At 37.6% G+C, this 22,868-nt stretch overlaps 1 protein-coding gene across 2 annotated transcripts in view; it reads left to right on the forward strand.

Moving 5' to 3' along the window:
- The window catches only part of LOC127629933 (cotranscriptional regulator FAM172A homolog), a 233,937-nt gene that overhangs the window by 147,599 nt on the left and 63,470 nt on the right, over positions 1-22,868 (forward strand). For both annotated transcript variants that reach the window (XM_052107262.1, XM_052107254.1), the window contains exon 9: positions 10,785-10,901. In XM_052107262.1, coding sequence (XP_051963222.1) covers positions 10,785-10,901 — 117 coding nt within the window. The remainder of the gene's footprint in view (positions 1-10,784; positions 10,902-22,868) is intronic.

Genomic DNA, 22,868 nt, shown 5'->3' on the forward strand with positions numbered 1-22,868 from the left:
GATCAAAATTGTACATTTTCATATTCAATCTTTGTCATGTCAAAAATGTTGCCAATTGTTGGCCTGTGCATTTTGTGGTAATATTAATAAATTGCAATCATTGAGTTGTATGATAAACAATATTGGTACTATGTTGGGTCACTTCCAGACGTTGCACTTGAAAAACATTTTATTACTCACTTTGATGGACAAAGTGGTAACATTTTGTTCATGTTTTATTTTTATGCTTCATATCTTGTTTTCGTTTCATAAGTACTAGGGCTACAATTAGGGTGTAGCATCAATTGTAATGTTATGCACATGACAGTGGGTATATAATAGATTTTTGACTTCCCAAGCAAAGGTGGTACAACAAAGGATTTCAAGGGTGAAAGTTATACCACTTATCCAACTCTGTGCTGTAACAAGGTTTTTTTTAAATTTGCTGGTTACACATGGCTTTGAATGGAAATAACTGTCCTATCTAAAAATTTGAAAAAGTGCATACACACATATGCACAGGTTCACTGAACTTTTCTAAGTGTGCCTAATATCAACATAACGTGACACACATCTGAAGCTCAGTTAACACAGGTACTCTATTAAAATAACTGGGAATTCTGCACTAAATGTCATGTTTGTGCTTGGACTAAATGCAAGTACAACTGGCAGAAATGGTAGTTTCTTGTGCTTCTTTTTTTGTGCTTCCTTTTTGTTCTTATACTTTTAGTGCTTTATTATCATGAGGACACTGATGTAATGATTGATGTATGCAGTCATTAAATCCTGTCCATCAGATTGCCCAAAATTTATCTTTAATATCAGGCAATAAACAGAGCACACACAGCAGGAGAGTGAGAGTGAGTTAAAACTGATGCACTGGGTGCATCACTTTTCATCTGTCAAAATGACGGACAGCATTTGGAATTATCCGTCAGACAAGGAATTTTCAGTTAAACCAACTTCTGGTCACCACTGATGTCCAGTGTAAGATCTTGGTCCTGAAGCAAAACTAGTTAAGGTCTACTATTTTAGCATATCTTGCCATTTCATTGTCATATTTGGTGGTTTAATATGTGGGATTAATTATTTGAGTCTAAGCAACCTCTACTGATATTCTGTCCACCTTGACATATTCGTTCCGAAGCCGCGTGTACTCAATGTTCATCCAAATAATCGTACTTTTCTCATTGTGTGTACTCTACACAGCTGTATTTCTGTCAGACATGCACTCTGCTCTGTTAGTTTGTCTCGGCACTCTGACTGCGAGTTGGGCTTTCCTGTAAACACCTGAGGCAGCCTGACCCCTGTCTTTCCAACCGTCTGCCTGAACCGGTCCTCACCTCCCTCGGCTGACGAGGCCCAGCCCGTACGTGTCAGTGGGTGTCTGAGTTATGACAGACCCTTGTCTCCCACTTTGTCTGTCTCTCTCTCTCTCTCTCTCTGAGAGACCCTCATTCCTCCAGCCAGGAGAGTCAATGATCCAAATCTCTGTTAAAACAGGGTCAGCCCCACATGTGCACTTATAGGGTATCAGTTTAACCTGCTCAAAAATACTTAAGGCCATTATTATAGCTTATAAATCATTAAGAAAGTTTAATTATACCAAAATTTCATGGTGAAATGTGTAAGATGACACATGGGAAGGAGAATTTAATGGGCCAGCAAGTCCCAGTGGAGAGAGGGGGATATTGAGGTTAGCTTTCTATTTTACAGCACTACCGAAAGGCAAAGGGAGACATATAGATGGGTTTTTGTCCTGTTGATATGCACGGACAATGCACATTTCAATACTCTCCCATTTTAGCACGACCGCAATATCCACACCAAATCTGCAATTTCAGATGTGATGAACATATTGCGTGATCGCACCTTGCACCATTCTTCCATAATAAAAATCTCCCCTAATTAACACAAGACTTTAATTAGCTGCCAGGATTTGTAGAAATTTGCTTCCCAAATATTAATGTTAGGAACATTATTTAGTCTATTCATTTTTGTGTTGTTTTGTATAATTTTTCATGTGTATTTAGAAACTGACTGATGCTGAGAAGTAATGTATTGATGAATAGGTGAATAGTTATGTCCTTGATGTGGTATTCAAAATTCTGATAAATATGATTGTTTTTTTTTTTACTTTAAGATTTATAAGATATACAATATACAAGGTTCCCAGGACCGTGAATATCAAGGAAATGTAAAATTGTGATTTTTTTTTTTCAGGCATGGAAAGGTAATGGAAATTCATAAAATCTTAAGTTGTGAAAATTTCTATAGTAAATATAATTTTTGCTACATATGCTTTATCTCAAAAATATTTAATTAGATATAAATTGTTCTTTGTTTGTGCAATAAATCTAAAATGATTTTGCCCTTAAAGTAAAAGTCCTTATCCAGTTTGAAAAAATTTGGAATTTCGTTTGTCAAAAGGTGAGAGAAACTTTTGTGTAATATAATTTTCCTTTTGAAAAAGTATAATTGTTATTTTAATTATATCTTGTAAGTATAAGGAGTAAAACTAGTTGATCAGCCCGAATTTGAAGCGGTGGTCTATGATCAAGTCAAAAAACAAAGAGTGAAGACACAAAATAATTGTTTGCTATGATGATACACACGCCCACATTTGTCGGTACAGTGTGCAGACTCCGCTCTCTCTACAGGGTGCAAGGCATTGCAGAATCAATGCAAAACGCGTCCAAAATGAGGGGCCCCATCAGCCTTTTATCATCCAAATCGGGACCTCTCCTCATGGGCCCTGTGCCAAGAACAGCTGTTCAGAGGCCCCTATTTCTCTGATGAGCACAAAAAAGTGCACACACACACACACACACTACTAGTGCACTAGTGCATCTGTATGCTTGACTCTCTATTAAGACGTTTTTGATGGCATGGTAGATATTTAATTTGAAACCTCCCTAGTTAGTTAATTGTACTACCTTTACAACTTTTGGTCAACTAACAAAGGTCTACTACACCTTATAAATGAGCATAAGGGGGTGTTCACATTGAAACATATTTTTGTCCATCTGCACATTTTTACTTTATTATTATTTAGACGTGCACTAAACGGATGTCTTTTGACTGTTGCAGTGCGAGTTTGGCTTGGGCAAAGACGTCTCACTGTCTCACAAACCTAACTCGCACTCCAACGGTCAAAGAAAAAAAAAACATTCTTTTGTATGTGTTGTGTTGCTTCCAGCTGTTTCGTGTTCGGTCTGAAGTAAACTGCCCCTTATTCTTAGGTCAGTATCATTTGCAGTAGATCTCAAAGAACTGTAAGCTTCAGGAGTCGCCTGTGTGTGGCCTTTATTCATCAGTGAATGATGCCCAACCGGACCCCACCCCTGTGCCCCCTTCACTTGCTCTTTCACTCATCCTGCCCTCGTGTTTCCTTCTGTCCTCTTGTTTTCCACGAGTGCAAGCTCAACACAGCACCGCTGCCTTTCCTGGCACACCGCTCCTTATCCTCTCGCTTTTGTTTCCAGTAGGTGTCAAGCGCTCACCGCTTGTGCTGTGTCAGTAAATATTTACCCGGCTTCCTTTTCCTTGCCTGCCTTTGCTGACGTGTGTGTATGTGTCTATGGATTTGAGCATGTCTATGTAGTGTCGCCTGCTTGCTCCACAAGTATCCTCTGATACCCCTCTCTTGCCCAGCCTTTCCGGGACAACACACTGGATGTTCCCGTCCTTTGCGCACGTGGCGTCCTACTCTGGAAGTACACTGCCCACGGGAAGTAGAAGAGGAAGTTATTGCTACTCCCGCTCCACTTACAAACTAGCATAACTCAAAACTTGGCCTGTAGGATGCCACTGAAATTTGACATGTACTTGGTCAATGTACACTTAGCTGTATGTTTGCAAGGGTTAGATATATCTACACAGACACACACGCTGCCTCCCCAGGGCCTCATATTGTCCTGGTGCTTAGGGTTTCCTTCCTGCATCAAAAACAAAAGCCGAGCAGGCGCTGAGGCCCGGGCTTCAAAGCTGGGGAAGGTGCAAGTGTTGTCTCTTCCTGTGCTGGGTGTCAGAGCTCCAGGGCAGCTGCCGCTGTTATCTTAACCCAAGCGGGAGTCTGGTGGAATGAGGGCTGGCCTGTGCCCTCTGGACCTGGAGAATGAAGAACAGCCTCAACTTTCCACCTCTTCAGTTCCCCTCTTGGTTCCATAGGTCAGGTGGTCTAAGTGGGGTCAGCACAAATCTAGCAAAGGACCGGACTTTCTGATTTAGCTTTGTGTGACACTGATGAACTCACAATATCCCTCTTGCCATTTCAGAGCACTATTTCTAATAGGGATGTGTCATGATGGTCGTCAATTCGGTAACGCACTACTGTTATACTGGGAATGGCTAACAATGGTCAACCAATTAACTGATTAGTCAGCTGGTGTATTTAAATATTTTTTTTGTTTTTTGGATATTAAAAATGCTGGTGCTATAATTAGAAATTATTTACAATTACAGGGCTTCCTTAAGACTGATTAGTTATTCAGGAAACCCACTGACTAGTCAATTTTGAAAATGTGTAGTTTTGCACATTCCTAATTTCACTTTAGCAGAAAAATTAGGATGAATATTATGGTTACATCTGATCTGACAACTCTATTTGGTGAATATTTATGTTTGCCAAGACATACTGCTGTTGCATGGGTGTGCATGTATGCGGCTGTGCTTGCTGTGCATTCTATGGGCTTTGTTGGCCCTCTAGCTGGTTGTAATTGTACAGTTAATCAATCAAATATTTAAGCTTCATTTTTCCACACAGTGGGTTGTCCAGATTATGGCAGCAGTTTGGATGCATTAGTCTGGACTCAGCACCGATGCTAACAGCATGGCTTCCTGAATCAGCCTGCTTCTGGATTCGAGTGCACGTGTTTGTGTGTGCATTCACAATGTCTTCCCTCACCGTAGTAATTGCCACTTTTTCATCATGCTATTTGTTGGCAAGCACGTTCCTTTTTAAAAGCCCATGTTATTTATTTATCTCTTTGCTACTTTATTCCTCCCTTATTTTTTCTGAGAATGTGTTGGAGTGTGTGTCTTTTTTTTTCCTGTCTCCAGGGACGCCATTGTGGATTACCACTCACCTAATTATCTGGTGACTTGCACTGCCTTTGACACGTAATTATCAAAGCCCTAAATAATTGTCTTATTGCTTGTGTGTTTGTATGTAAGTCTTATGGAGAGCATTCGCTTTTGTTGCCCGGACGGAATGGAATGGTGCAGTATTTTTCGTTAAATTGTCCTCTTTGCATGTGGGTGCGTTTCACGCTATTTTCTGTTTAAAATTGAGGGGCAAATAAAGAAGCTCTTCCGTTGCGGTCAGCTTCATTAAGGAAAATGTGATTTCCAACATTTGAAGTCGAGCAATTAGCTCACTATGTGACTTGAACCCACTTAAAGTGCTAAATGCTGTATTTTACAGTAGAGGTCACAGAAGAGGTCAAACAGAGAGACAGAGAGGAGAATCAAGTGTGAGGGGGTGGGGGCATAGATATATGACAACTGGTATTTTGTACTCATCAGCTGAAGGAAAGGACCATTCATGCTGGTCCGAAATCATCCTGGTGTCTAATTGGGTTTCTACTGATTTGTGTCTCTTAGCAACTAGGACATATAGGAAACTGCAAAGAGAATGATAGATAAAGAGAAAAGACTAAATGAAGCTCATCCAGAAATACATTCAAATAAAGAGAAATCTGCAGCTTTCAGAGGTTTCTCACTGGCAGTCATTGATAATGACTGAAGGAATGTCATGACTGACCATTTACAATCTTACAGCATTTTCAACATCACACAATATAAACAATTTTAATAACAACCAACTTCTGCCTATGAATGGAGTTTCAGTGACTTTATTACAGTGCTTTCATGGAAGCACTGTATTGGTATTCCTCAAACATTCTGGTTAAGGATTTGTTCTATACAAAATTACTTTTCGACCGATAGTGAATTTTGCCAATACCTAGAACTAAGGTGGTGGAAAAGGCAGATAACCGATTCATCGGTTTAAAATAGAATGTTAAATGATGTTCTTAATATTTGCTTACTATGATGGGTACAGACATATGTTGCTTTCACACTAGTCCTTCTGGTGCGCTCCCGGGTTCAAATGACATCACACTTTGGTTCGTTTGAAGGATGTGAACACTGTTTTCTGAACTCGGGAGCACACCTGCGAACCGCACCAAGTACGGTTCATGTGAACTCCAGTACGGTCCGCTGCTGATTTGAATGCAATAGTACCAAATAGTGGAATTGAACCGCTTATGAAGAAATATGATTTGTGTCTGTAACAGTATAAGGATGGCCAAGGAGGAGACGTGAACCATCTGAACAGTCAACATAAAGTTTTAATATCAAACTCAACTTAAAGCCAACATAAACAAACGTGCAGCATGGCTGCATGCATTTCTCTCCCAAACCGGCGTCTCCAGCTGCCCCTTCTCACTGTCCCACTAATCAGCTGATTCAGCGGCAGCTGTGTTCCATCAGGGCCCGGCCACAATCTCCTCCTCATCACAGTGTCTTTGCAGGCTCACAATCACAATTATTATGGAATTATGAATTATTAATGCTTTCTCCTATTAATGCACACTCCTCCCCCGCCCGATTCAGGCCACCGGTCTTGTCAGCCGGTGAACCACCCCACTTCCTATGAACCTGGGGGAAGAGATGAGGGGAGGCGTGGGTAGAGGGAAAGGGTGAGCGGAGACACAGAGAGAAAGAGAGTGAAGAACTTGCTCACTGGCTCCCGGAGACGCTGTTGCCTGTTCCTCAACTGCACCACCGTCCTCTTGCGGATGCCAGTTTGCACCTCCCTCGGCAGATGGTAGCGAGTCCTCCAGCCCGTGGCAGATAGAACCGCTCCTCCCCTTCTCGGCAGATGGCAGCGACCTCTCCGTCCCAGGTTTCGGCTGGGAAAGGAGGAGGTGGGAACCGGCTGGACATTCAACATACATTTTTATATCAAACTCAACTTTAAGCCAACATAAATAAATTTGCAGCGTGGCCGTGTGCGTCTCTCTCCCGAACCAGCTTCTCCGGCTGCCCCTTATCTCACTCTCCTGCTGATCAGCTGATTAAGCACCGGCCGTGCTCCATCACGGCCTGGCCACGTCCTTCTCCTCATCACAGTGTCTTTGCAGGCTCACGATCACAATTATTATGGAATTATATATAATTAATGCCTTTCTCCTACCTGTTTGTCTCCAAATAAATCACATTCAGAGAGCAGCTCACATTCTTCACATCACTTGCAACTAATCTGCTGGCTCGTGGCAGACAAACGCTAACATTCATCACATCAGTGCACATTCAATGCATTGTAGCAGACAAACACAAGTGTCTTTCTGTGCATTTAAAGTTTTGGTGGTAAATCCAAATCCAAAATAAAAAGAGATATATACTTTAATAACACAATGAAGCTTATGTCTTCTTGAGTTGTTACCTAGTTATAGTGGTAAACATCTGCCGATTGTACTCACGTTGTTGACATCATCGGACAGTGGTCAGGACCCAAATAATATGATTTGAACAGTGACCAGTGGATGTGGGGTAGGGGGGAGAAAAGAACTTGGTTCGGTCCAAGCAGTAGAACCATGTAAGAAATCACCCATAGAGGCTGCAAAAGACCAAAATGAACAAAATCCCATATGCAGTTTATTGTTCAACCAAAATCCCAATAATAAATTACAAAAAAATAAGATTTTGGTGCATAACATGGGACTTTTAACTGTAAACAAGCCTGAAACACATATGTCTACCTCTGTTTATCTTGATGTACATTATTGGTCTTATTGTGCACAGTCCATGCATACATTCATCTTTGTAATCTGAATGTGAATATGTATTAACGTCTTCGCTGATTTCATAAATACCTCTTTTTCAACCCTTCACTTCCAACTACTTATTTCCATTCTGCTATGTAAGTCCAGTTTTTTTTTTTTTTTTTACATGTTGAATGTCCTGTTTCATTTAAAAATATGATTTGCATGCTAAATTGTGCATTAATTGTGATTATAACTGTATACTGTATATCTTCTCTTAAGCTTTGCCTATGTAAAACTTTATCACTGTTCTTTTGCTGCCTTGCAAACACTGGTATATCCATCAGGAAATGTAAATGTAGTTTATTTAATTTTGCTGCTTACAGACTTGTCTTGAATATGATGGAGTGATGTTTTTGTTTCATCTCTGAAGCTAGATTCCATCTCTGTCTCTTTCCCTCCTTCCTCATCTCTTCACCTCTTCCCCCATCTCTCCTCCTTAAGCCAGATGCTCAAGTGCAAAGAAAAGGGCAGGAGTGAGATAGCAAATGTTTCAACATCTGTCTCTGTTGATTTTAGTGCAACAAGTACTTCCACATGTTTGCTTTTTCTCTGCGCTGTTTCTGGGCAGGAGGTTGATGAGCACAGCTGCCCGGCTTCTTTCTTTTATGGGTATAGACCAGCTGAGAGAACAGCTCACATGGTGTTATAATTCTTAAGCTAATGTACGGAGGAATGTAGATTACAAGTGTTTTAAGGCTTTGGTCCCAAGCCTTCATTCTTGCACACTTGCTTTTGTTGATTGGACAGTCAATAAATTATTTATTTGTTCATTGGCTCGCATGTTCTTTTTAATAATTTCATTGCTTAGCTGTGCCCACAGGGCATCTCCACTTAAATGTAGTTTGAGTTTACAGGGAAGGGCTCTCTTAAGTCAGTGTCTGTTATGCGTGTGTGTAAAGACAGTTGTAGACAGCGCGTGTGGAGCACATTGGCTGTCACTGAAGGACATCAATCAAAGAAGTGTGATGGTGTAAATCTAATACATATGTTTCATTTTTCCCAGCAGAGAACATCACAGATTCACACACATCAAAGCTACATTCTGTCATACCCCCTTTCATATGCAACCCCATGTTTACTTTGAGGTTGTGTTTACATAATTTTGTCAGACGGTCTGTCATGACATGAGAGCATTTATGTCATTATATACCATTAAAGTCTTTTATGTGATTAAATATTCATCCTTAATGTTTCCATGTTAGAATTACAGGCTTCCCACAGCCATGGAAAACCTGGAAATATCAGGATATTTTAACATTTTGATTCCCAGGCCTGAAACAGACATACAAAACAATTAAAGCTTAGAAAGCCACGGCCATTTCTATGGTTAGTATGTATTTTTCTAATTATGTTCAGCTTTAGAATATGTTATCGGCTCTTATAAAATTATATTTAAAGAAAAAAATTATCCTTATCCAGGAATCACAACCGACTGGAAAAGTCATTGAAATTCATTGGTCAAAATGTGTGGAAGTCCTGGTATTATCATTGTAATTATATGCCTTAATTCAATTTGTTCTTTTTTTATTTTTAAACATTTTCACATACACTTTTATCTAAAAAATGTTTAGTTACCTTTCCAAAGTTCGAGCACTGTCTTAGCAGACACTTTTAGTAGTTTTTAAAAGGTTGGATTTGCTGGCCTCTTGGGTAACATTGAAACAGGAAGACATTTTAGCCACACATGAGACTTTCAGTCAGTCAATGAATGTGTGTGTGCGAGCCGCCACGTACTTCCTCCCCATTTTTCCTTAAGAGGATGCTCCTGAGAAAAGCTTATCAGTGGTGTGATGTATTAGTCCTTAGTGCCTTAATAGATTCCATTTATCTCTATACAGTCCCTCTAATTTAAATGGGCTCGCGGAATGTATTAAAATGACTATGGGCACTTTGATGTAGCACCAGTCCAGGTGTACCTCCTGTAAAATGGATCACGTTAAGTGATTGTTAACCTATTGTTGTCACAACAGCCGCTTTTTCTCTAGCCATTCATCTTGAATGGAATAGTTAGTGTGACAGACAAACTCCCGTTGATTGAAAACAATCTAAAATATGAGTTTGAAAACAGAGGCCTATTTGTGTGTGATAATGATATAGATGTGTTTTATACAATTTTTATACATTATAGATTATATAGATTTTATCTATATTTTTTACATTTTAGATAACATGATTTTTGACTTAGTATTAATGAGAATGGTCCAATATGTAGAACATAATCGTAGTTTAAAGGAAATACAAGAATTAACTCCTTTAAAAAGGACCGTGGTGGTAACATGGTACAGTCAAGCTATCGGGTGGTAAAACCATGTTAAATTGATGTATACGTTGATACTAAATGAGTATCATATTAATGTACAATTATATTTAAATGGTAATCCAAGGGACCGCTCATAGAACACCATGGTACAAAAAAAACATTGTGTTGCCATCTGTTCTTTAAAAAACATGTTTGCATGTTGCTGCACGACAGCATTTGTGGCATAATGATGACCACAAAAATATTTTCGATTTGTCTGCTCTTTTCTTAAAAAAAATTAAAACAATCGAGGTTATAGTGAGGCACTTACAATGGAAGTGAATGGGGCAAATTTTTGGAGGGTTTAAGAATTTTTGGAGAGTTTATGTATTGTGGCATTACTTTTGAAATTGTCAGTATTTTAATGTTTCCGAATTTGCCTTATTCACTTCCATTGTAAGTGTCTCAATGGAACCCAGGTTTTTGCCCTTTTTAAAGAAAAGGGAGGGACGTGTCAAAATATTTTTTTGTGGTTATCAATATTATGCATCAACTACTATTGATTGAACCTAGTTTTTATTGATCCCAGAATATTCCTATAAACTGGTCCCCCAATCTGACCAGCTGATAAAAGGTGTTTAGCTTTTTTGTTTGCTTGTTTTGATAACCCTGCAGCTTATTTTTAAGACACTGATATCATATACTATTTACTTAAGTATCTCTTCTCCACTCAGATGATTCAGCGGGAGCCAGAGGTGAAGAATCGTGTTCGTGCAGTGGCCATGACTGACTCTGTCCATAACGTATGGCACCAGGAGGCCAACAAGTCTATTCAAGATTGGCTCAGAGAGGTACGCCCATCTTTATGATGTTCCATCAAAAGCATTTGCCAAAACCTTGATGTACCCAATAACATCAATACAGGCCACACAACTCCACTCAAACACCCTGGCATTTCATTCATTGAGCAGATACACTCCCTAAGCAGGAGTCACAGAAAGCCAATAGTTTGTTTTCATCCCGCACTCTTGTTTGTCTTTTTGGGCATATGTCAATAAGAAATCAAAGACAAATGCCGCCACATGCAGACGGACGCTCTGTTAGTATGTCAGTTTTATTTAGTTGCTGCCCTTTCAGCAGTGACCTCAAGTCCTGAAACAACACCTGGGAACACTCAATATGCACATAAATATGAGAGTGCGGATCACAAGCCAGGGCTACAGGGAAGCCAGCCATGCAAATGCCAAGCGCAAACACACCCTTGTCTCTCGCCCACTTTCTCCATGAACAGCAGACCACCCAGGCCACCAGAAAAAAATGTCTTTCATTCGTTTGTCTTTGCTGATTTGCTTTGCTCTGTCTGATGTTTGCTTACCCTTTGATTTGCCTTTGTTTTGTTTTTTTATGTTGAAGTTTGTCCTTTGGTTGTGGTCTCCCTTTTCTTTTTATCTTTTTCATCCTGTCATGTCTTTTTCTTTTTTCTTACTTTGTTTCATTATTTCTTTATTTGTTTATTTATTTTTCTCTTCTTTTCTTTGTGTGTCATTCTTGTGGCAGCTTTCCTTCAAGCTTTCCTTTTTCTGGAAGTCGATGTACTGATGAGTGCAATGGTGACAATATGGTTTAGTTGGAATGTTAAGTTATTTATATGTGTAATTTTTGCTCTAAAGAATCAATTTATCAAAAACTTTTGATGAATTGAACTTTCCTGGACCCTCAAAATAGGAAGACAAAAACGTGCCCATTTTGTAATAATTTTTTATATTATTATTTATATGTTCCAATAGTCTGATGAACATGCACTATTTTTAATGTCAGAAAAAGAGACTTAGTACATAGACACACACACAGTACTTTCATACTTTAAGGACACAAAAATATTAATTTGTCAAGGTGGCTGATTAACTTGATGTTGAGCATAATATTTTGATTATTTTCACTTCTAATTAATTCCAATAATTGAAACAAGAGGGTTGACTCTAACTTCAGCAGTGTTAAAGTCACTGTTTCAGTCCTTTTGTGTCACCTGTTAAACCGCTAATCCTTTACACTCATGCAGGAATCAAAATTGGAGTTGTGTTAAGGTGCTTTGCTTTCCCACTGCCTGTGTCTCCCTCATAGACCTTCCTTTAATATGGGTCATAGCCCAAGTCCCTTCCATAGTAACGTCCATAGCAGTCATGATTTGTACTTTATGCAGGTTTGAGATCAGTTTTTCTGGCCAGGCAGGTATCTCTGTAAATGGTTTGTTGGAGATGACACTCCATTCCTTGCACAAGTCTGAGGTCTTTCTTGCGGGAGGATGGTAATTTCCCTTTCTCTTCCTGTGGGAGGTAGATAGATGGAGGGATGAGAGCCATGAATTGGAGGGATTTTCAGGATGAGAGCACAGTAAGGCAGGTGATGTGGTGATAATGGGTCAGACCATGGGCTTGAGTGGGGAAAGGTAAGACAAGGAAAGGACAGACATAAACAGAGAAACCTGAATGAGGATGAGAGTCCCCAAGGAAAATGGGTAAATGGTTTGGATAACTAAAAAGCTGCCATGATGGAAAGAGAAAGGACACTAAAGAGCCCAATATATGCCCAGAAACACAACACACTAGCACTTTGTCTATCAGTAATCAGTAATTAAAGGACAGGCTAAAAAAGTAATGTTTTTAATTTCGGTCCGTTCTTAGCAGAAACTGTATTTTTTTGTTCCGTTGCCAACATTCCATTGTCTACTTTCCAGTGTGTAACCAGTTAGAAAGGAATTATAGAAGGTTTTATTTTTTATTTTTTTATTTTATGACTGTCCCAGTTTCTGTTTTACGATATCTCTCAATGAAAAATGGAACATAGTCTGGAAAAACACACTCAAAATAATGAACTTGCATATACCAAAATAAGTGATTATAAGCAGTTACATTTTTTTCTCCCTTGTGGGGGAATTATCACCTTAGAAATCATAACAAACATACAGCTGTGGCCAAAAGTAGTGGCAGTGACATAGACTGTGTCTTTGCACCAGTCTTCACTGACTGTGTCAGTGAAGACTGGTGCAAAGTTATTTTCTCTGATGAATCCTTCTTCCGACTTTTTGGGACATCTGGAAAATCGATAGTCCGGAGAAGAAAAGGTAAACGCTACCATGAGTCCTGTGTCGTGCCAACAGTGAAGCATCCTGAGACCATCCATGTGTGGGGTTGCTTTTCATCCAAGGGAGTGGGCTCTCTCACAATTCTGCCCAAAAACACTGCCATGAAATAAGAATGGTATCAAAACATCCTGCAAGAGCAACTTCTCCCAATGATCCAGGAGCAATTTGGTGATGATCCGTGCATTTTCCAGCACGATGGAGCACCATGTCACAAGGCAAGTGTGATAATGAAGTGGCTCGGAGACCATTACATTGAAATTTTGGATCCGTGGCCAGGCAACTGCCCGGATCTTAATCCCATAGAGAACCTGTTGTCAATCCTCAAAAGGTGAGAGGACAAGCAGAAGCCCACAAATTGTGATCAAATCCAACCAGTAATAAGGCAAGAATGGATCGCCATCAGTCAGGATTTGGCCCAGAAGCTGATATCCAGCATGCCAGAGCGAATTGTAGAGGTTATGAAGAACAAGGGTCAATGCTGTAAATATTGACTCTTTGCATATATTGAATGTTTTTGCCAATAAAAGCCTTTCAAACTTATGAAACACATTGTTTTCCAGTATACCATAGAATCGTGTTAAAAAATTATCTACAAATACTGAAGCAGCAAATTTTGCAAAACATTTTTATGTCACTGCCAATACTTTTGGCCATTGCTGTAGTATAGAGCAGCCTATATAAAAGAATGTCTTTTCAATAAAAGTGTTCTTAATATTAAATTTATCTCCCAAAAAGTTGTATATATTTCAAAATTACATCTGGTCATCTAAATGAATTAATTGCCAAAATCTCTCAAAGTTATGCTATATAAGAAAATAATAATTATTTAATAATAATAATTATTATTATTATTTTGTATTATTTGTTTTAATTACAAATCTGATTCTCTGTCATAACACGGCAGAATCAGATATGTGTATATGCATCATGTCTAATAATAATTTTATGAAGACTTAGAAACAACTGAGAAATGTACTTTTTACCTCAATATTTTCCCTTGTATCTTGATTAACCGTGCATGTTAATGTAGTAATTATATATAGTTGTGTAAATGGTCTTCAGCGTGTCACAGAAGGCTACGTCCACAATATGCATTAAGGCAAATTAATGTGTGGCGTAGCAGTATCCTGAAGAATCAAAGCACATCCTTACGATGTTCAACTAAAAGAAATTGGGCTACATGAAGTGGTGTAATTCCTAAAAAAAAAATACTGTAATAAACTATTTAGACTTTGGTTTCATGAGAAAAATTATCTGAAAAACATTAACCGGTTATTATTTGGTTACAAATATTAAAAAATAATGTTTTCACTCCAGAACAATTGAAAGGGACTTTGTTCACAGTTTCAATTACGCTCTGCCAAAAAACTTTTTTTCATTTTGGTATCCATTCCTTTGAGCATTTTCAGTCCCTGAATTACTTGAATCTGTAACTTTTAATTCTGTAAATGTTCAATACAAGTTAAGCTTAATCAACAGTATTTGTGGCATACGTATGTTGATTACTACCAAAAATTAATTTAGACTGGTCCCTCGTTTTCTTTAAAAATAGCAAAAAGTCTAGTTTACAGTCAGCCACTTATAATGGAAGTGAATGGGGCCAATTTTTTGGAGGGTTTGAATACAGATATTTGAAGCTTATAATTTTACAAAAGCATACATTAATTCTTTTTGTGGTAATTGTAACCACAATTTACCACAATTTGTGTGGTAAATAAACCCAGAAGTGCAGTTAGATACATAGATGGGATGTTTTTGATATAAAGTGTAGTAGGTCAGTTACGGCATTCAGTAAGCTGTCACTTTTCTATCGCTTGTTATCTGCAGTTAGACAGAATTGTGCCTGCTCATCCCACCCACTACTGTTATTGAAACTGAATTGTGTTCAAGTGGGTAACTTTATCCAAGAGCCTTTACAAGGCTTGAAAGTACCTCATGTTTGATCCTGCCTAGGGGCATGCGAGCCAGTACCACCAATACTTCAAATGACGCTTCTCATACAGTGGGCTGGTCTCAAGTGAAATATGCTAAAACCATTGGCACAGTTGCCAACTACTGAAACAATTTTGTATTTATATGCATGTATAAAATGTATATATAGCTTTGGATAATATTAAGAGACCACTCCAAATATTTTCCTAATTTTTCCATTCCAGTGTCTGTTGAATTCCAACACAAAGACACCTCATTCTATTAATGAGGTAATGATTAGGTGATCACCTGAACCAAACCTTATTTAATGAGGAAAAGTATAAAAAAAAACACTGCTCTCTTCATCACTGTCCTCTAGCATTAGGACCAGCTGGATGGCAAAAACAGTGTTAGTACCTCAAAAGTAATTGGAATAAAAAAAATAACTATTGACCATGTCAAAAGAGTTGAAAAGAAAAGTTTTCATTGAGGAAAAGAAGGGTTCAATTCTGGCTTTACTGGCAGAGTGCTTCCATCCTTAAAATTTCAAAGTTGGCAGTTCATAAGAACAAGGTCTAGCAGCAGACATTGGGGACAACAAAGCTACAGACCGGCAGAGGGCAAAAATGACTCTCCACTGACCTGGATGACCGCCAACTCACTAGAATTTAACTTAGCAACCATAGGATGACATCTAGTGACCTACAAAAAGAATGACACACTGATGCTGGGGTGAAGTGCAATGCAAAGCTAGAAGAAAGCCCTTCATCAGTGAAAAGCAAAGAAGAGCCAGGCTGAGGTTTGCTAAAGGAGTAAGGTCATCTTCTCTGATGAGTCCAATTTTCAGCTTTGCCCAACAACTGGTCGTCTAATGGTTAGACGAATACCTGGAGAGGCCTACAAGCCACAATGTCTCGCACACACTGTGAAATTTGGTGGAGGATTGGTGATGATATGGAGGTGCTCCAGCAAGGCTGGAATCGGTCAGATTCATCTTTGTGAAGGGCGCATGAATCAAGCCACATACAAGGTTATCCTGGAAGGGAACCCGCTTCCTTCTGCTCTGACAATGTTCCCCAACTCTGAGAATGTGTTTTTCTAGCAGGACAATGCTCCATGCCACACAGCCAGGTCAATCAAGGTGTGGATGGAGGACCACTGGATCAAGACCCTGTCATGGCCAACCCAATCTCCAGACCTGAACCCCATTGAAAACCTCTGGAATGTGATCAAGAGGAAGATGGATGGTCACTAGCCATCAAACAAAGCCGAGCTGCTTTAATTTTGCCCCAGGAGTGGCATACAGTCACCCAACAGCAATGTGAAAGACTGGTGAAGCGTATGCTCGTGAAAGCTGTGATTGAATATCAGGGTTATTCCACCAAATATTGACTTCTGAACGCTTCTTAATTTAAAACATTAGTATTGTGTTGTTGAAAAATAAATACAAACTTATTTTCTTTGCATTATTCGAGGTCTGAAAACACGGCATCTTTTTTGTTATTTTGACCATTTGCCATTTTCTGCTAATACATGCTCTAAATGACAATATTTTTATTTGGAATTTAAGAGAAATAGTTTCAGTAGTTTATAGAATAATTTATATATTTTTTTTAATTATACTCAAACACATACCTATAAATAGTAAATCCAGAGAAACTGATAATTTTGCAGTGGTCTCTTATCAAATAAATTATTGTTTTTTCTGGATTTACTGTTTATATATACAATTTTTAAAGGGATAGTTCATCCTAAAAGGAAAATTCTTTCATTATTTACTCACCCTCATATCGATCTAAAACTGCATATCTTTCTTTCTTCCATGGAACACAAAAGGTACATTTTTAAATGTCTTTGTTATGATGGCATGCTGCACATTTGCTCACGAGACTCAATGAGAATAAACACATTTTAAAGTTGTTTATGTAGTGATCATATTCGATTTTAATGCTTTCATTCTGTTCTTTACACAATGTGATCGTATCTCTTCAGAAGACTTGGATTATAGTGCATGAATCGATTACGGTTACTGTGTTTTTTTTTAGTCTGAGTCAGTATTAATTTACAGTATGACAAATAAACACTGTGAACACTTTTTAAAATATATCACCTTTTGTGCTCCATGGAAGAAGGCATAGGTTTGGAACAACAATATGGTTAGTAAATAATGACAGAATTTGACATTCAGAAGTTCTCAGATACATTCAGTGTCTCTATGCTGGCACATGGCAACATGTTGATCAAAACACATGCTTGTCTTGTAGAACACTGTGGCTGATGTTTGATGTGCGATCAGAGTTAAGCTGAATAGAGCATGTTAAAGGGCAGGTATATGATAAGGAATCAGGCACAGGGACACTTAATAACTGCATGCAGGTAGGATAGAGCCCTCTCAGCAGGATCCAACACCTATATCCCGTTTAACTTCTCTATCTGGGCCATTAGGAGACCGCTTGGAGTCCCACCATCCTCCAGCACCCCATCTACCAGCCCAGAGGAGCTGGGAATACCACAACCATATGGCCCTAATTAATGCTGATGGGCCTCACCGTAGACGATTATCACTCATTTGTGTCCGTTTGTCATTTTTCATTTTGTGTGCCTTCAGCTAGGATGGGAGTTGGACATGTTGCATAAATGGTTTGTGTGTTGACCATTTCTTGCATATCAAATTTAGCACTTTTTTTAAAAGCTTGTCCAGATAATTGTGTTTAGGTCAGATGTGTGCTTTGTATTTTCAGCATAGTAACACATTAGTTATAGCTACACTCACTGAGCACTTTATTAGGATCACCTGTACACCTACTTATTTATGCAATTATCTGATCAGCCAATCACGTGGCAGCAGTGCAATGCTTAAAATATTGCAGATATGGGTCAGGAGCATCAGTGAATGTTCACGTCAACCATCAGAATAGGGAATAGGTGACCTCAGTGATTTAGATGGTGGCATTATTGTTGATGCCAGACGGGCTGGTTTGAGTATTTCTGTAACTGCTAATCTCCTGGGTTTTTTATGCACAGCAGTCTCTAGAGTTTACTCAGAATGGTGCCAAAAACAAAAATTAACCAGAAAGCGGCAGTTTTGTGGATGGAATCTTGTGCTTGATTGAGGAGAAACAAGATACATTTACCTGATCAGCAACATATAAGATCTTTAGACTTGCTTTCAGAGAATGTATCTTGAATATGAGTTTTTTTGTTGTTGTCTTTACTGCACTTGGCAGAAATATAAACAAGTGAAAAAAATACAGACTTAAAAACAAGTCTAAATATCTAATATCTTGTTTTAAGGATTTATTGATAATTTTCAATGGAAAACAAGACAAAAACAATTGATAACAATAGGAGATAGTCATTTAGAGGTATTTTTAAAAGATGAATTTTTCCTTTTTATTGTTAGTAAGCATGCTTAATACAACCTTTTAAGTCGAGGTACACGCTGAATAGTCGGTTATGAACTAAGTAATTGTTGCAATAATCGCCTGAATAGTCTAATAATTATTAGATTAGTCGATTATGAAAATAATAATGAGTTGCAGCCCTACTCTGTACAATTGTAGTGAGCAGAATAGCATCTCAGAATGCACAACATGTCAAGGTAACAACAGGAGAACACGTGGGGCACTTTATTAGGACCATAACGTTCCTAATAAAGTTCTCAGTGAGTGTATCTTATATTTTATTTACTCTTTCTATCTCTGTAACCTCTCTACATACCAGTCAAACGTTTGTACAGACTTACAGATTATTTATTATCATTGTATATTAAAACAAATAGAAAATATATAATTATTAATACCCGTATATTTACTTATCAAAGAACTGCAAGAAATTGATTAGTCATCATTTATTTCAATTATTTAAATGTGTACATGATAAAATGTTCAGTTTTCCACAGATATAGTTAATGAGACACATTTTTACTGGTATAAATATTTGATACAAAAGTTAGGCAAAATGTTCCAGTTAACTTTTTTTAATAATATGATCAAATGGGCAGATTCAATTCATATCAAGCTTTATTTGCAAGATAAACTTCTCCAATTCATCATTGGACACTATACTTACAGATATAAAACAAATTCAATGCTAAAGTTTAACTTGCTGAAGTTTAAAATCTCAGAATTATTATTTTCTCTAGCTGCCATTCATTCTCTATTGCGCACATGCTGGGTCTTTATCACATAATTGTGTTTTTGAAACTGGTTCAGATGATAGTCACTTAGCGTTTTCGGGCCATGCAAAGAGATATGGCAGCTTGCCCGTATCTCTCCCAGACCTGGCTCACCACTTGCTGGTTGTTATGGCTGGTGTGGAAACAGGACAAGACAGACGAGAGGTGCGAATCCAAATGCGGTTTTATTAAGGTTGACACAGAAGAAACAAAAGGTAAACACAAAGGAAAATCCACGATGGGAAAACGGGAAACTAAACAGCACGAAACAGATTAAACACGATGAAACAAAACTCAAACATAACTAAGAACTCGGGTAGGGAACACGGACCAGGCTGACAACATTAAAGATATGAACATCCGCGAACAGCAGGGTAACCTCGGATGGTACCGACAGGGAACAGGGTAACCACGAGGGAACACGAATAACACGAGTAGAAACAGGCACCGACATAAAACGTCATAAACATACAAACAACGATCGACAGGGACTGAACAAAGAACTGGGGTTTAAATACACAGACAAAGTGGAGACTGAACAAGACACAGGTGAAAACACTGATGAGTGTAGGCAGTGACGGAGGCCGGGAATTGTGGGAAATGTAGTTTGGACAAAGACAGTGAAACGCGGGGCGAACAACAAGGAAAACACGACATGGAGCGTGAATGGTGACGGGTGAAACGGAAAACACGGAACAGACAAGGAAACGTGACATAAACGTGATAGTGTGACAGAGAACACAGGGCAGACGAACAGGAACGTAACACTGGTGAAGTCTCCATTCTCCGTACAGTAAATCCGCTCCTGTGTTTATTATGCCCAGCACATGTGTCTCGTATTAATGAATAAGCATGCACTGCTGTAAACAATCAGATTCTGTGCTAAGATGTGCAGTCAAGTTGAGCGTGTAACTCCTGAAAATGTGTATATGGCAATTTTAGTCACAGGAAGTGGGGAAAAACATTAGTGAAGTATTAGGAAGTAAAAACAAAAAAATAATAAAAAATTATACTGTATTTATGTTATTTTGACATATTAAACAGTCAAATATTAAATGCAGAAATTAACGTGTTAAATTTCCCTTTCTTCTTCTTCTTCTTATTAATATTAAATACTGTATTATTTTTTTAGAAATGTATACATATGCACATTTATACAGTATATAAGTTTACAATACTAATTTCAAGCATGTAAGCATATGCCTTTAGCCAAGCGAGTCCAAACCTATGACTGTTAGATAATGTGGTTTTAGTAGTGTCGCCATAGTTAAATACAGCACCAGAAAAAATTAAAGTAAAAGGTTTTTACCCTTAAGAGAGATTAGAGGAATTAAATTCTGTTTCCCTTTACCAGACTACAAACAAAAGACTTAAAAGCATATTCATTCATATCCAGTTTGTCTAATTAATAATTGCTTGTCCTTCTTTTATCAGACAATTCTGTTAAATGCCTTATTAACTAAAGTACCATATTACAAGGATACATAGGGATTAAATGTTGTCAGTCAAACATTTTGACACTAATCATGTCACTAACAAGCTATCAGATAAGCATAAATGTTGGACTGCTTCCAAGACCTGGATCCAGATCCTCTGTCCCAAAAAATCCTTCCACCATTCTTGATATATTGTCTGTTCTTTTAAAGCGATTTCATCCTCTTACATAGTGGCCTTGGCCTTCTGTTTCATCTAAAACTCATCCCAGTGCATCAGCCAGCCTTGACAAATCTGTTGAAGCCTTTTTCACCCCCCCCACCCCGTCTCTTTGCCACTCACTCTGGCTGGGACTCCGGCCTTTGAAATTCCTGCCCTTGCTTCCAGCCCAGCTGACATCTTTCTCCAGACGGCATGAATTAAGATTGTACAATACGACACTTGATGCAGCAATCAGAGAGCGCTCCTCTCACTGGCTGGGCTCCATGGTGCACAACTAGGGCAGCAGGAATTCTAAAAATACACAATGCATGCCTGTTTATTCCAATGGCAGTTGTCATCTCCCCCAACCCAGGCACACAGACGATTGACAGGATTAAGAGAGGAACATAAAGACGAGAAATGAGAGGAGAGCTCCAAGGCAATCACAGAGGGCATTTTTTATGACTTTACCACCATGCAGCATCTATAGAGAATATGTCAATTACATGGATGACATCTCAACTTTGTATCACATCCATAATTTAACTGTGACATTTTGAATATATGGACAGATTCAATGTTGTTTGTTTCTGGATTTGTATTTCATGTTATAAAACAGAAAGTAATAACTCCTAAATTTGATAAGATGAGACGTATTCCAAGCCATTGTAAAATAGCTGATACATACATATATGAATGCACTTCAACAGAATTCTATATTAATGGGTCAAATGTTTATATCTACAGTAAAAATATTAAATACAATATAGTTTATTTTCAATTAATATACTATGGTATATATCTGCAATAAAAATTCCAGTCTATATACTGTATTTACCATATTGTACATAAACAATAGTATAGTATAGTATAGTACATAGTGTATATATATATATATATATATCTACATTAAAAATTCAAAATCATACATTCAAAATCAGTGTTTCTGTCTACAACTGAATATGTTTCTACAACAGCAAATACTAGTGTATATGTATATATGCAGTTGTGTATATATATATGCAATTACATCTACAAAATAAAACATATATTGCATGTATACTGTAAAAATAAAAAAATATTATTTAAAAAGTTAAGATTTTGATATATCTGATTTGTGTGTGTGTACATATATATATATATATATATATATATATATATATATATATATATATACATACACATACAGGATTGGGTGAGTTTCTTGATATTTTTTACAGGAAAACAATAAAAAAATTATTATCAAGAATACAATTTTTGCTCTAATATCAAAGGTATATATATATATATACTGTATAAATTACAGTTGCTGTAAATTACCAGCCACTGTGGTTGCCAAACATTTACCATAAATAATACGGTGACCATGTTTCAGGCTTTACGGGATGTAATTTTGATGCCTGTATATTTTACGGTTTATTACCATTTGTATTGTTAAACTTGAATAGTTCAATAGTTCCTTTCCAGGAGCAATGACCAATAAACATGTAGAGACAGTGTCCATCACACAAAACACCACATGTGAAATTAAAATAATGCAATAAACTTTAACTAAATTACATAAAATATATCACGGAACACCAGAAGTAAATAACTGATGTTAAAAATAAGAAAAAACATAACTATTGCCATAAAATATAATTAAATGTGATGGGTCACACAGGGAATTGTTGGATCGCCTGATAAATGTTTTATTTTTTTATTTTACAATAATTTACCATAAAAAGTGCATGTACTCTCTTTTTAAACATAATATACATTTTTACCATTAGTTATACAGTAAAATTATACTTTTAACATCAATTTTATTTTACAAAATGTAACAGTAAAATGACATGTATTGTCAATTTGTAAATTATAAATGTATTATAATATTTTACCATAAATTTAAAGGTAACTATACATTAACTAATTAAAAAAAATGTACAGTATTTTACTGATAAAGTTATGGAC

Source organism: Xyrauchen texanus, chromosome 3 (assembly GCF_025860055.1).
Source record: "Xyrauchen texanus isolate HMW12.3.18 chromosome 3, RBS_HiC_50CHRs, whole genome shotgun sequence".
Taxonomy (NCBI): domain Eukaryota; kingdom Metazoa; phylum Chordata; class Actinopteri; order Cypriniformes; family Catostomidae; genus Xyrauchen; species Xyrauchen texanus.